General features: G+C 42.0%; 1 protein-coding gene across 2 annotated transcripts in view; it reads right to left on the bottom strand.

The window, feature by feature from the left end:
• The window catches only part of LOC127694893 (NACHT, LRR and PYD domains-containing protein 1a-like), a 42,454-nt gene that overhangs the window by 5,431 nt on the left and 23,743 nt on the right, over positions 1 to 13,280 (bottom strand). The window contains exons 8-11 of one of the 2 annotated variants that reach the window (XM_052196646.1): positions 12,542 to 12,624; positions 11,203 to 11,302; positions 9,557 to 9,789; positions 392 to 654 (exon numbers count right to left, since the gene is read on the bottom strand). In XM_052196646.1, the coding sequence (XP_052052606.1) occupies positions 392 to 654; positions 9,557 to 9,789; positions 11,203 to 11,302; positions 12,542 to 12,624 (679 nt within the window). Of the gene's footprint in view, positions 1 to 359; positions 655 to 9,556; positions 9,790 to 11,202; positions 11,303 to 12,541; positions 12,625 to 13,280 lie in introns of both variants that reach the window. The other variant, XM_052196647.1, reaches the window with a different exon arrangement.

The raw sequence follows: 13,280 nt of genomic DNA, 5'->3' as shown, positions 1-13,280 counted from the left end.
ATGACATCTCATGAGCTCCCTTCTACCTTGTGTTCTGACACACTGATATTTGGATTATTGACTCTGTTCATGTTTGTTTTGGGAATAGGGTAACTGACACAGGAGAAGGAAGTTGCTACAGGTTGGGAATAGAGCATTTTCATCCTTCTGGTTGATGGAAAGAAGCTATAGAGTCTGTTTGGGGATTAGTAAATTGGCATCAAAGACAGTTGAATGAGACTCTGGTGTGTGGATAGGGAGCAAGAAGGCAGAATCATATAGGCAATCCAGCTTCCCCTTATAGAAATGTATCCCAACTTTCAGTTCACAATCTCTCCAAAGGGCTCACTAGCTATAACTCAAATTTTCTGTTTGCCCACCATGATCCCACATTTGTGGTCCTCAGTGTCACCTTCCGAATAGTGCAGTCATTGGGGACCAGGTAAAGGTGAAAGGTGACGTCCTCGAGATAGAGGTGATAGTAGATCAGCGTGATGGAGGTGATGGGGATGAAGTGTCCGACAGCAGGAATCAGTCTCAGAAGAATTCCCATTGGGGAGAAGCTTGGGTTTTCCAGTACTGCATAATGCTGTTCCACCCTGGCTGGCGTTTCTAGGACCATCCCATGTTCTTGAAAGTGGGCAACACGGAACAAGGAGATGTCCACTGTTTCCTCTGTGAGAGAAGAGATTCAAGAGATGTAGATTTAGTATTTCCATTGATCCATGCTGGGCTGGGAAGCTAGTACCCAATGATTTAGAATGATTGTGGTGGTTCGAATGAGGATGGCCTGCTCTATTTGTTGGAAGTGCTTGGGAAGGATTAGGAGTCACTCCCTGTTGAAGAAGCTATGTCACTGGTAGGCTTTGAGATATAAAAATCTCATACCACTATCTGTTTTCTTCCTCTCCCATCAGAATGTAAGTTTTCAGCGACTGCTGTAAGCTCCAGCGCCATGCCTGTCTGCTTGCTGCCAAGCTCCTTCCCATGGAGGTCTTTGAATCATCCCCTGAAACTGTAATCTCCAATAAAAATTTTCTTCTGTAGCCTGCCTTGATCATGATTTCTATTTAGTTTGTATTAATTTTTGATGTTTATGAGAAAACTGAGTAAAATGTAAGATTTCCTAATTAACTTTCAGTGGCAGCAGCTCAGAACTATCAACTGTTTTCTCACTACTAAATCATGATGCCAGGGAGAATAAATGTGACTTACTTCCAGGGGTGACACATGCAGACTGCTTCTCATTGGGAGACAGCTTTGACTTTGTCCATGAATAGCTGCTGTGTGAATATTCACAGTGGAGTGGAGGTTCATTATGGTCTCTACCATGAATGCTACAAAGAATGCAGTCTCAGAGACTACTGCCAGGAACGTGACAACCTGCAGGCTCACCAAAGTGCTGCCATTACCAACCTCATTGTTTTGGGATTTTGCAGTGTCTACCAAAGTCTTTGTTGCAGGACAGAGTTTTGCTTTATAAATGAGACCCAGGGTACCTTTGCCCACTGACAACAAAGATGTATAAATCCATGGAATGGTTAATTTTAAATGTGAACTTAATGAAATCTAGTATCATGTTGGATTGAGGCTTGGGAGCATAAAAGAAGGAGATTATCTTGATTCAGGTAATTGATATTGGAAGATTGCACCCAAGTGGGTAACATCATTCCATGGCCTAGGATCCAATACTATGTTAAATGGAGAAGGTCACATGAGCACAAGCATTCACTATTTTTTGCTCCCTATTTGTTGGTGCATGTTTACCAGGTGTCCCGCCTCCATGTTGTCATGGTGTCATGATGAACTGACTTTACCTTTGAGCAGTGAGGTAAAATAGACCTATTTTCTCCTGAGTTTCTTTGGTCAGGTATTTCCTTTTTGAATCAAGTATAAAGTAACCTGGACAGAGAGTTGATACTAGGAGTTGGGTTGTTGCTATACAAAAGTCAGATCTTCGGAACTGTTTTGTGGATTGAATATTGACGAATTTGATACTTAGGGTTGGAAATACTCTACCATCCTGAGAGCAGAGCTTATGGTGACTTTCTGGTGAATCAGGAAAGACGATTATGCTGACAGAGGCTGAGGAGGCCAGTTCACGAGGTTACAGAGAGTAGACAGGTTTTTATTGGGAAATTTAAATGGAAAGAATCTATTTATGCTACATTTTGTTCAAGAATATAGATTTATTGTGTTAACATCCTGAATGTGAGTGAAGCAGAATTTAAATATAGGGGTCTAATTTGGTGTGAGAAGGTTTTTGACAAAAACATTCTGAATGATTCTTCAGAATCATCTGTAGTTGTCAAAGAGATCATCATCACAGAAGGGAAAGCTGTATTGTATTGCAGCAACAGGAAACATGTCTTGAGGTCAAATCTCACTCTATGGATTTCATCTTGTGAAGAGTCAAATTCATTTAAAGACAGAAAGCCTTAACTGATGGTTTTCTCTGTTCCAAAAACACTCAAGCAAGTGTTTCCCTATGGTCAGCACATCATGCAGCTATTGGTGTGGCCACATCTCAAAGCTGTCAGTAGCTCTTGACCGTGTCATCCCTATAGTTTTTTATACTTGAGAGATGCAACACTGAGGGGCTTCATTGAGTCAGGATGCACAGCTTCAGATAGCAGCTGAGGCCAAGCAGTGTGTCTGAGTCAAAGACCCTGCAAGGAGATCCTGACAGGTCATCCTATGAACCTTTGAAAAGGAAGCCTAAGTGGCAATGGAAATCCTAGGATATAGAAAGCTCAAATCACTATTTTTACTGTTGAAGAGCATTTTAGGAAGAGTAGAGGGGTGGCCTGAGACAGACATACAGAGAGAGAGAGAGAGAGAGAGAGAGAGGGAGGCTGTTTGCTTCATGTGTTGAACTGGTTGAACTGGAGGGGTGGAGGCACATAAGTGTTTGGAGTTCAGTGAATGACATTATGAGCTCCATAGCTGAACACAGAAGTGCAGAATTTCGTGTTTATGATGGCATTTTGTCTTGCTGTGGTCTGAGCATTCCTTGGTATTCCCTGATTCTTCTATGTTGTAATCCCAGTGTTTATCCTGTGCCATTGTATATTGGAAGTGTGTAACTTGTTTTGTATGTCACAGGAGCTGATAGTTAAGATATTACCTTCAGTCTCTGTTTAGAGGTAGACTTTTAAACTCTTGCAATTATTAAGGTCTAATGAGACTTTTGAAACCAGATTGCGTTTTTCACGATGAGATGAAACTGAAACTTAAGAGACAGGAAGTGGAAAATAACAACTTAAATTGATATTCTTGGGTGGGAAGTTGACAATGTTTAGAACTGTGAAGATGAATATGACTTGTCAACTTGATATGATCTCTGCTAATGGGCCTGTACCCATGACCCTGGGGTCAACTTTCTAGACCTTCTCTGCTGGTGAGGTTTGAGAGGGCAGAGGGCATCTCCCTACTGCCTGCCCATGCCACTTCACTGCAGATGCCTATCCGTTCTGCTTCTCCTTGCTCTGTACTCAGGAATGGCTCATCAATCCCCTTGACCAGGGCTGGCACTACTGTGATTCCCAGGCAAAGTGCAGGGCAGGCTCTCCTGAATGATGCAGCCAGTGAGGGGCAGGGCATCTCACCCACTCTCATGATCCCAGGGCCAGTTCTCCCTACTGCTGCAGGTGGGAGGGGCATGTTTGTTTGAGGTTCACTTCACCCCTACATCCCTATCACCTGCTACTCACCAACTTCATTGCCATGAACCAATACCTTCTTCCTTTGCTGAGAGTTGGATTCTACTGGTATCTATGGTGAGCCTATTGCAACCCCCTTGAAACAGGAGAGGAAGTAAGCCTCACCAGCCTCTTGTACAACACCTGGTTTTCTTCTTGTTGTGGCTGCTTTTTTCAGAGTCTAGGTGTATAGTCTAGGATGATCCTGAATTCTAATTTCTTTTGCCTCAGCCTCCAGAGTGCTAGGATCACAGGATATAGTAATGGCTTCTTTTATGAGATCCTGCACTGGAAATTTTGTATTTTTATATATCGTTTTATTATTATTATTAATTTTACTTATTCATTTTGCATCCTGCTCACTGTCCCCCTCCAAGTCACCCCCTCCCACAATCCTTCCACCATCCTCTTCTCCTCTGAGTGGGTGGGACCTCTCTGGGTTTTCCTCCACTTTGGCCCTTCAAGTCTCTGTGAGGCTAGGTACTTCCTCTCTCACCGAGGCTAGACAAGGCAGCCCAACTAGAAGAACATATCCCACACACTGAGAACAGTCTTTCGGAATGTAAATCCTAGGATGTTAGAGAAGCCAGAACCACTTTTTTCTGCTAAATAAAGTTCTAGGCAGGAGTAGAGTTATGGCCTTACAGAGAGGCTATGTGTGCTTCATTTGTAGAACTGGAGAGGTCGAGCTATCTATGTACTTCATTGTCCAGTGAATGATACCATGAGCTCCATGGTTGGACATGAAGTTGCAGACTTTGTGATGATGGAGTTTGTCTTGCTGTGGTCTGAGCATTCCTCACTATGCCCTGATTCTTCCATGCTGGAATGTCAGTGTTTATTCTGTGCCATTGTATGCTGGAAGTATGTAACTTGTTTTTAATTTCATAGGAGTTCATGGTTAAGACATTGTTTTCCATTTCTGTTTAAAGGCAGACTTTTAAACTCTTGGAATTATTAAGGTCTAATGGGGCCTTTGAAACCAGATTGTATTTTTCATGATGAGAAGAAGCTGAAATTTTAGAGACAGAGATTAGATAGTCATGATTTAAAGTGATGTTCTTGGGTATGAAGTTGACAATGGTTAGAACTGTGAAGATTAATGTCACTTGTCAACTTGATGTGGTCGCTGCTAATAGGCCTGTACCCATGACCCTGGGGTTAGATTTCTGGACTGCCTCAAGTGGTGAGGGGCAAGAAGGCAGAGGGAACCTCTTCTTTTGCTGGCCCATGCTACTTGAATGCAGATGGGTGGGGAAGCTAGCTCTCTCTTTTTTTTTTCTTTTTTTTTATTCGATATAATTTATTTACATTTCAAATGATTTCCCCTTTTCTAGCCCCCCCACTCCCCGAAAGTCCCGCAAGCCCCCTTCTCTTCCCCTGTCCTCCCACCCACCCCTTCCCACTTCCCTGTTCTGGTTTTGCTGAATACTGTTTCACTGAGTCTTTCCAGAACCAGGGGCCACTCCTCCTTTCTTCTTGTACCTCATTTGATGTGTGGATGCTAGCTCTCTCTTAATGTGTGCTCATGACTGATACACCCACTCCCCCATGATCAGGGCCAGCACTACTGTGCTGCCCAGGCAAGCTGCAGGGCTGGCTCTCCCAAGTGCTATGGTTAGTTAGGGGCTGAGCCAGCACTGTGATGATCCCAGGAACCTTGTATTTTTCAGATCATTTTCTGAAGGAATCTTTGGAGATCACTGTGGTTGGAACACTTTATGAGCTTTCTGTTTTCTTAGAACACTCCTCTTTTGTGGCTCTAGTTGCCATTCAAATGGAATGTGGTGACATCATTTTCTCCCTGTCTGTAGGAGTGTAAACCTGTAGTGTTAGTTTACCCTGGGTAGCAAATGTTCCTTGTTGTTTCCTAGATTCACTTTGGAAAAAACTTCCTCAAAGTAGTGGCAAGCCCCTCCTTCCTGCCCCAGGCCATGGCTGCCGCAGTAAAATGTCCCACAGGAGTTATCCAAAATGGTGTCTCCTTTTGAAATGGCTGCACCACAATAACTCAAGAGTTTGTGCTGCCCTGAGGAGCTGTCCTCTGTTGCTACACCTCTCCTGCCTTTGTCTACAGCCTTACCAGAACTCCACTGCAGGATCTGTCCCACAGGAGCTGTCCACAGTTGCAGCATCTCCTCTCTAGCCTCCCCAGAAGTCATACAGAGATGGTGCCTCAGAAAAAGCTGGTTGTAGCCTGAAAGGACTTCCCACCCTAATCCATAATCCCAATTCAGGGAAAAGGAGGTGAAAAAGAAAGGCCACTACAGGAAAACCCACCAATCACCGAACTTCCTTCCTACAAAACCCCACTAACCCCTGAGCATAAAACTCCACCAGTCCCTGAACAGGAAAATGCACATATCCTTGAGCCCCCCAATCTCAGGACTTGAAATCTCATCAATCTCCAATCCGCAAATATCTGCCTTAAAAGCTCCATCACCTCAGAAATCCCATTTAAGCTCTGTCCATAGTCTAATTCCTTGCTGTCCACTCCTGAGAGCAGAGGGCAGCCATCCCTGGATTTTTCCCTCCAAACATTGAACCCTCCAATAAATGTCTTTCATGGGATTTTCTGTCTGATGTGACCCCCTGGTTGGAGGAAGCAATGAAGACGAGAAACAAAGAGAAGAAGCAGGGCTGAGGCTCCTGAGCTCCTGAGCTCAGCTGGGGAGACCCTCCCTGGGAGCTGCAATGCCTCTGCTGAGGATGCTTCCTCTCAGAGCTGTGTGGTTCTTGAGCCCCCATGTCTCAGGATGACCTTCCATTGGGATACCTTCTCCCCTCAGAGTTGAATAGTTCCTGGGCTTCCAAGTTCTAGGATCGCCTTCCATCTGAGCAGAAACAGTACACCTTGACATAGTTATTAAAGAGTACTTGATAATCACCTGTTAATATTGCTACTGAGACTTCCAGTCTGTCTGGGCTGATGCCCTGAGCAGACTTTGGGTGCAATCTAAGCAACCAGTCCCACAACACCCATAGGAAGCTCCACTCCTAAGTGCATTTACCAGCCCAGGATCCCAGGATCCAAGGAGCTTGATCATACCAGGATCTCAGGGATCCAGGGGCAGCTTGACTCCCAGGATCTCAGGCATACCCAGGATCTCAGGATCACAGGATCACAGAATCACTGGATCATAAAGATAGCATGACTCTGAAGAATTCTGACACAACCAGGATAAGAGGAAGGACAGGATCTAGTCAGATATAGCAAGGCCAGGTAACACTTGAGATAACCAGATGGTGGGATGCAAGCGTAAGAACATAAGCAACAGAAACCAAAGTCACTTGGCATCATCAGAACCCAATTCTTCCACCATAGCAAGTCCTGGATACACATTCACACCAGAAAATCAAGATTCAGATCTAAAGCCACTTCTTATGATGATGATGGAGGACTTTAAGAAGGACCTAAATAATTCCCTTAAAGAAATACAGGAGATCACAGGTAAACAGCTGGGAGCCCTTAAAGAGGAAACACAAAAATTCCTTAAAGAATTACAGGAAAACACAATCAAACAGGTGAAGGAAATGAACAAAACCATTCAGGATCTAGAAATGGAACTAGAAACAATAGAGAAATCACAAAGTGAGACAACTCTGGAGCTAGAAAACTTAGGAAAGAGTTCAGGAGTCATAGATGCAAGTATCACCAACAGAATACAAAAGATAGAAGAGAGAATCTCAGGTGCAGAAGATACCATAGAAAACATTGACATAACAGTCAAAGAAAACACAAAAAGCAAAAAGCTCTTAACCCCAAATATCCATGAAATTCGGGAGACAATGAGAAGACGAAACCTAAGGATTATAGGTATAGAAAAGAGTGAAGATTCCCAACTTAAAGGACCAGTAAATGTCTTCGACAAAATTATAGAAGAAAACTTCCCTAACTGAAAGAGACGCTCATGAACATACAAGAAGCCTACAGAACTCCAAATAGACTGAACCAAAAAAGAAATTCCTCCTCTCACATAATAATTAAAACACCAAATGTACTAAACAAAGAAATAATATTAAAAGAAATAAGGAAAAATGTTCAAGTAACATATAAAGGCAGGCCTATCAGAATTACACCAGACTTTTCACCAGAGACTATGAAAGCTAGAAGATTTGGGGCAGATGTCATACAGACCCTAAGAGAACACAAATGCCAGTCCAGGCTGCTATATCCAGCAAAACTCTCAATTACCATAGACAGAAACCAGGATATTCCATGACAAACCCAAGTTTACACAATGTCTTTCCACAAATCCAGCTCTACAAAGGATAATAGATAGAAAACACCAACACAAGAAGGGAAACTAAACCCGAGAAAAGCAAGAAAGTAATCTTTCAACAAACATACACAAACATAATTCTACTTCTAACAACAAAAATAACAGGAAGTAATCACTTTTCCTTAGTATCTCTTAATATGAAAATTAATATTACCAACATATCCTAATTGATTGAAATTCAAAAATATGAGAAATTAGAAATTTGTTGGCTGTCACCCAGTGGTCTCTCTAATTTGGTATTTGGAGAAATAGGTTCAATATTGTACAATTTTATATACACTTTCTGCTTGTTTGTAGGTGACAGTGTCTTGCTGTGTACCACATAATGGTCTTGAAAACATGCTTCTATCTCAGCCTCTCTATTAGTATTATTTGATGTTTATTTGATGTTTTCACACTATACTATGGTTTTCAGAATTTCAAAATTATTTTGAATATTTCAAAATTATTTTGAATATTTCAAAATTATTTATACAGCCAAAAGAAACATAGACAATTAATTTGGGAGGTGGCTTATCACAGAATCACAAAGAGTGAGACTGAATGTTTTTCTTGATATTTATAATTATTGTATCAATTTTGAAGAATAGGTCCTTATAAGTTACTCTTTTTCTGAGATGAATGCTTTTCAAAATCATCACAGCCAGTGAACCAGAATCTTACCCTCACCTAATGTCTGTGCCACCCTCCAAGCAGAACCATTGTTCATTGAAACAGTTGATGAATTACTCCATGGATAGACCATCTCAAATAATTTCTTAATGAATGTAACCTGTTCCCTGTGGGCTGAGAATGATGACAATCACTCAAGTCAAATGTCTTTAACCATAGCAGGAAATCTGTATCCAAATAACTGTGCCTACAATTCATTCCTTGGCACAGCAGAACTGTCAACTCTTTTTTTTTTAATGTGCTTTTAATTAATAGGGAGTAAGTGAATTACAGGGTAAGACTAGAATAAGGCAAAGCCTCATGATCTAATTATATACAAATAAGTATATAAGAAGAAGAAAACAACAAAACATGTGCAGAGTGACAAATGTCTAGCTATAGAGGAGGGTTCTTCCTTCGGAGGTCAATATTCACTTGAGCTAGAACTGTCAACTCTTAGCTAACTGAAGTACAGCCTTATTACAATGAACTCCAGTGTCTAAAAATTTTTCTTATTTTAGGTTTCTACCACAGTAAGAGTCAAGATTGTAAGCTCTACTAAATCAACAAACAAAAAGACTTTCTCTTTTTATGTTCATTTAATAACATGTCCATTATTTTCACAATTAGTATAATAGTATATTGAATATGATAAAAATTAAAATTAAAATTAAAAAATATTGCTACTGAGGACATCACTTTCTAATTAGGAATTCCTTCTGGTAAAACAGAAATAAAGTCATGAGCTGGGAGACATGTGCTTCAAAAAAGATACATCAGAAAAGAAGGGATGACAAAACATATTGTCTACCTCTGTAAACTGTTCTGCCTTGTTAAGGAAACCTTGAAACACTTCTTTATCACCCATCATCCAGAATACCTACATGGCCTGTTATGTTCCCCCATTATTACCACTCTCCTCCTTAAGCTTCCCTTGGTTACCTTGGTTGCCTTTGAGTGACACAAAATGAGGGAGGTAGACTGCAGTCACAGCTCCTTGCTCAGCCTTGATGTCAAACAGAGGTCCAGCCAACATGTGACTGTGTTGCAAGGGAGTCTTGTCCAGGTATTGGCTCCAGGCACAGAATTCAATTTCAATTGTCACTGCCTTTGTCACCACAAAGTGAAGTCCAGTGCTGGGACAGTGATAGGAACCAGCCACGGGTAATTGCACTCTGGAAGAGGGAGAGGCAGTTAACACCAGTACTAGTCATCTGATGTGTGCAGAGCTTGGGACACAGCAGACTTCAGGCAGCTGGATGAGTTTTGTTCCTCTGCTGTCTATGTGGATCCCTGATTAGTCATTTATCCTCCTAATCTGTTTCCTCATCTGTACATAGGGCTAGTGACAACACCATCTTAGAGAACTGTGAATACTGAGTGATCTAATGTAAACCTACATGTAATACATATAGGGAGCAGTCAGCTCTTCATGTGATGATGATGAGGGTGAGGAGTAGGTTGTTACATGTGCATGTGTGCATGCATGTGTGTGTTGAGTTCTATGTATCAAACTAGGCATTTGCACACTAGACAAAATGTCTACCAATGATGTATGTTTTCACTTCTTAGTGTTTATATTCTTAAAGTGTATATATATATTTCTCAATAATGAGAGTCTATCTGATGATAATAGTGGTAAATTGTTGGTCCCCCAAACAATGCTTTACCAAGATCTTCAGTTATTTTCTCAGGGATGTCTGTTTGGCAACTATTGGGTAGAGAAGTGTCAGTTTCAGTGGGAAGAAATGAAAAGTGACACTTTCTTTAGCTGAGACAGTGACTGTGACAGTGTTGGAGGAACTTAACAGGTTGTGGCAGACACCATGGTTGTCATGTTAGTCAGTCAATATTCATGAGACTATAATTCTTGGTGGACAGTGCTGTGGTATATGTCATCATGCTCTCAGTTTAAGGGGGTCCTTGGTACATGCTGATTGTTAGTTAAGCAGGAGTGCACTAGGTACAGAGATTTAAGGTGAATCTAAGAACAGGAAACGACAACATAATGAGGGGAGTGATGCTATGTACATCACGATTAAAATAATCAGCAGAAAGATCACATTTCAGATAATGAGCAAAACTGAACACAGAATATTTAGGTGAAATGACAGACTCAGTTCAGCACAGTTGAACTGTTAGTGGTGTGCTGGTTGTGGAAGACTAGATCCTATCTTAATCATGGGGGATGCCTCGTGAAATTATTGTGGGTGAAATCATATGGTGTCTCTTATAATACTGTGATGGCTGTACAATACTTACAATACTTACTGTAACAATCTGACAATACTGTGACAGTGTTGACACAGAAAGAATGAGCATAGTTGAAACAAATTGGAAGTACTTGATGGATCTGAGGAGCTGGACAGGGAAGTACTTGTGGTCTCTTATAAATGTTTGAAAATTTTTGAAGAAGACCCATATTTTTATAACAGCTTCAAATTTTTGTTATAGCCCTGTCCTACCTTTGTGCATTGATAAAGAAAGGATAAGCCAAAGCAGAGACTAGGGGTGAGTTCTATCTGTGGGGATCCCTTATGGGAAGTGGACTGTGGAAAGCTAACCTTTGCCAGGCAGAGCTCACTCACCGGTACACGTTCCTCTTTCTGTCAACAGCCGCAGTAGCCACAGGTCCTGTAGGGCCCCAGAAGTCATCATCAGTCCCCAGAGGTTCCACGTGTTTGTCTTCTGGAGAGACAAGAGGAGGGCATGGATGAAAGGTGGTTAATTGTACAAGTATAAGCACCATTCCTGTAGAAGAGTCCAGGCAGTGCACCGGTTACTCTGTGCTGTCCAACTCATCTCCCCTGACTCCCCAATAATGTTTCATGGCTGAACTCTTTTCTAGGTTGACCATCTTTGGCCTTATCAGGAAGTACATCAGCAGTCTGTATCACTGATTCTTGGACTACCTGCATACGCACATGCTTGTGAGCACTTATGTGTGTGTTATTGTGTTTTATTTTCTTTACATTGTGCTTGTATTTTTGAGCATCTATCCCACATACCTGCTGCTAAGCCAGCTTCTGTGTTTTCTTTCTTCCTAGCATGTCTTAGGTGGGTATGGTGAGAATAGAATATAACTCAAAAGATGGATGAGCAGGGATAGAGGTAAGTTCTAGGACACAGTAAATCAGAATGAGACATGGAGCCCTGGTACAGAGCCTGATACAAGCTGCAGACTTGAGAGAGGAGCAGCAGTGTCCTCCAAGGCTGGGGGAGAAGCAAGTAATGCTCCCTCTGGGTTCTAGGTGTGGAAGGTCTTGCAAGGGGTGGGGCTATTTTGTGTTTATGATGAGGTTGTGATGTTCTGTGTCAGAGACAGGGGCATAGAAATGATGACCACTTCCAGGACATTTATTACAGATAATGCTTTCTGTATCGGACAGGGAATTTGCATCCATAAAACCTCACCAATATCACTGCTTCAACAAGATCTTCCCAATGACAACCCTAGTTGACATGCTAATGTGGATGAGGGAAATCTCATAATGTCCCATGCCAAAATAAAGAGCTATAGGCATTTAACAGCTGGTAGGAGAATGGCATCAGTCTTCTCCAGGCAAGGGTAACTACACAGACTATCTAATCCTGTGTGGCCACCCTTGAGCATGTATACACCACCAACAGTAAATGGACTCACTACAATATACATGTGTGTGTGTGTGTGTGTGTGTGTGTGTGTGTATGTGTGTGTGTAAACAAACATATTACTAACAACAATATTAAAGAAGAGTTCAGGAAATTGAGTTTGTAGATGGATCACAGGAGGAGCTGGAGTGATTACATGGAGTGGCACAAATGATGTTAATACAATACTTGTGTACAAAATATGAAAAAGTTCAAAATGGGAAAAATGATGACTTCCTCCTACAAATGCTCTTGCAGCCTATACTCACATGCTGTGGGTCTGATCGCTTCACATACCCGAGTGTTGCTGCTGCTGCTTGAATGAGGCCAGGCTATCTTCTCCATCCGTGTTCTCAGTGGGGCCCATCATGTGTGGTATCCTACACATAGACATATTCTTTCCCTCAGATGCCAGGAAAAGCTAGGGCTGTCCCCTGGTATCCCCACATAAAATCCAACTTATCTGGGTTTTAATTCTCTTCCAGGCTTCTTCTGTGAGCCACAACTGTATGAAGCCTCGATCCACCTGTGCATCAATGGTTTCAGAGCTGGGATAAACTCAACCCCTCCTTTGCTTTATATGAATGTGTTCCCCAGTGCTCACACATGAGAATGTTAATCCCCAACGCAATGCCACAGTGCCCATAGGATGAAGGGTCAGACACAATGAGATCACGAGGGCTCTGTTTTCATGAAGGGGTCAACACCATCATCACCGAGGCAGAATCCTGTGTCCTGACTGGATTGACACTAAAGCCCGCCTAACTTCTTGCTCTCACTATTCCCTGTTGTGAAATCAAATGGAAAAGCAAGAAGGGCTTCTTGATGCAGAGTCCATGCCCTTGCCCTTCCTTATATGTAGAACTGCGAGAAAGAATCTCTGTTCCTTATATGTGGTGCCCAGTGTCAGACATTGTGTTATAGCCACAGAAAACAAACTAATAATCCCTTGCTTTGAATGTTAACCACCTAGACAATACTTTCTAAGTCTCCCTGCTTTCTGTTCTCTACTCTGTACCTAGAAATCCTACATCCT

Source organism: Apodemus sylvaticus, chromosome 10 (genome assembly GCF_947179515.1).
Source record: "Apodemus sylvaticus chromosome 10, mApoSyl1.1, whole genome shotgun sequence".
Classification (NCBI taxonomy): domain Eukaryota; kingdom Metazoa; phylum Chordata; class Mammalia; order Rodentia; family Muridae; genus Apodemus; species Apodemus sylvaticus.
This window is presented reverse-complemented; position numbering and strand designations above follow the sequence as displayed.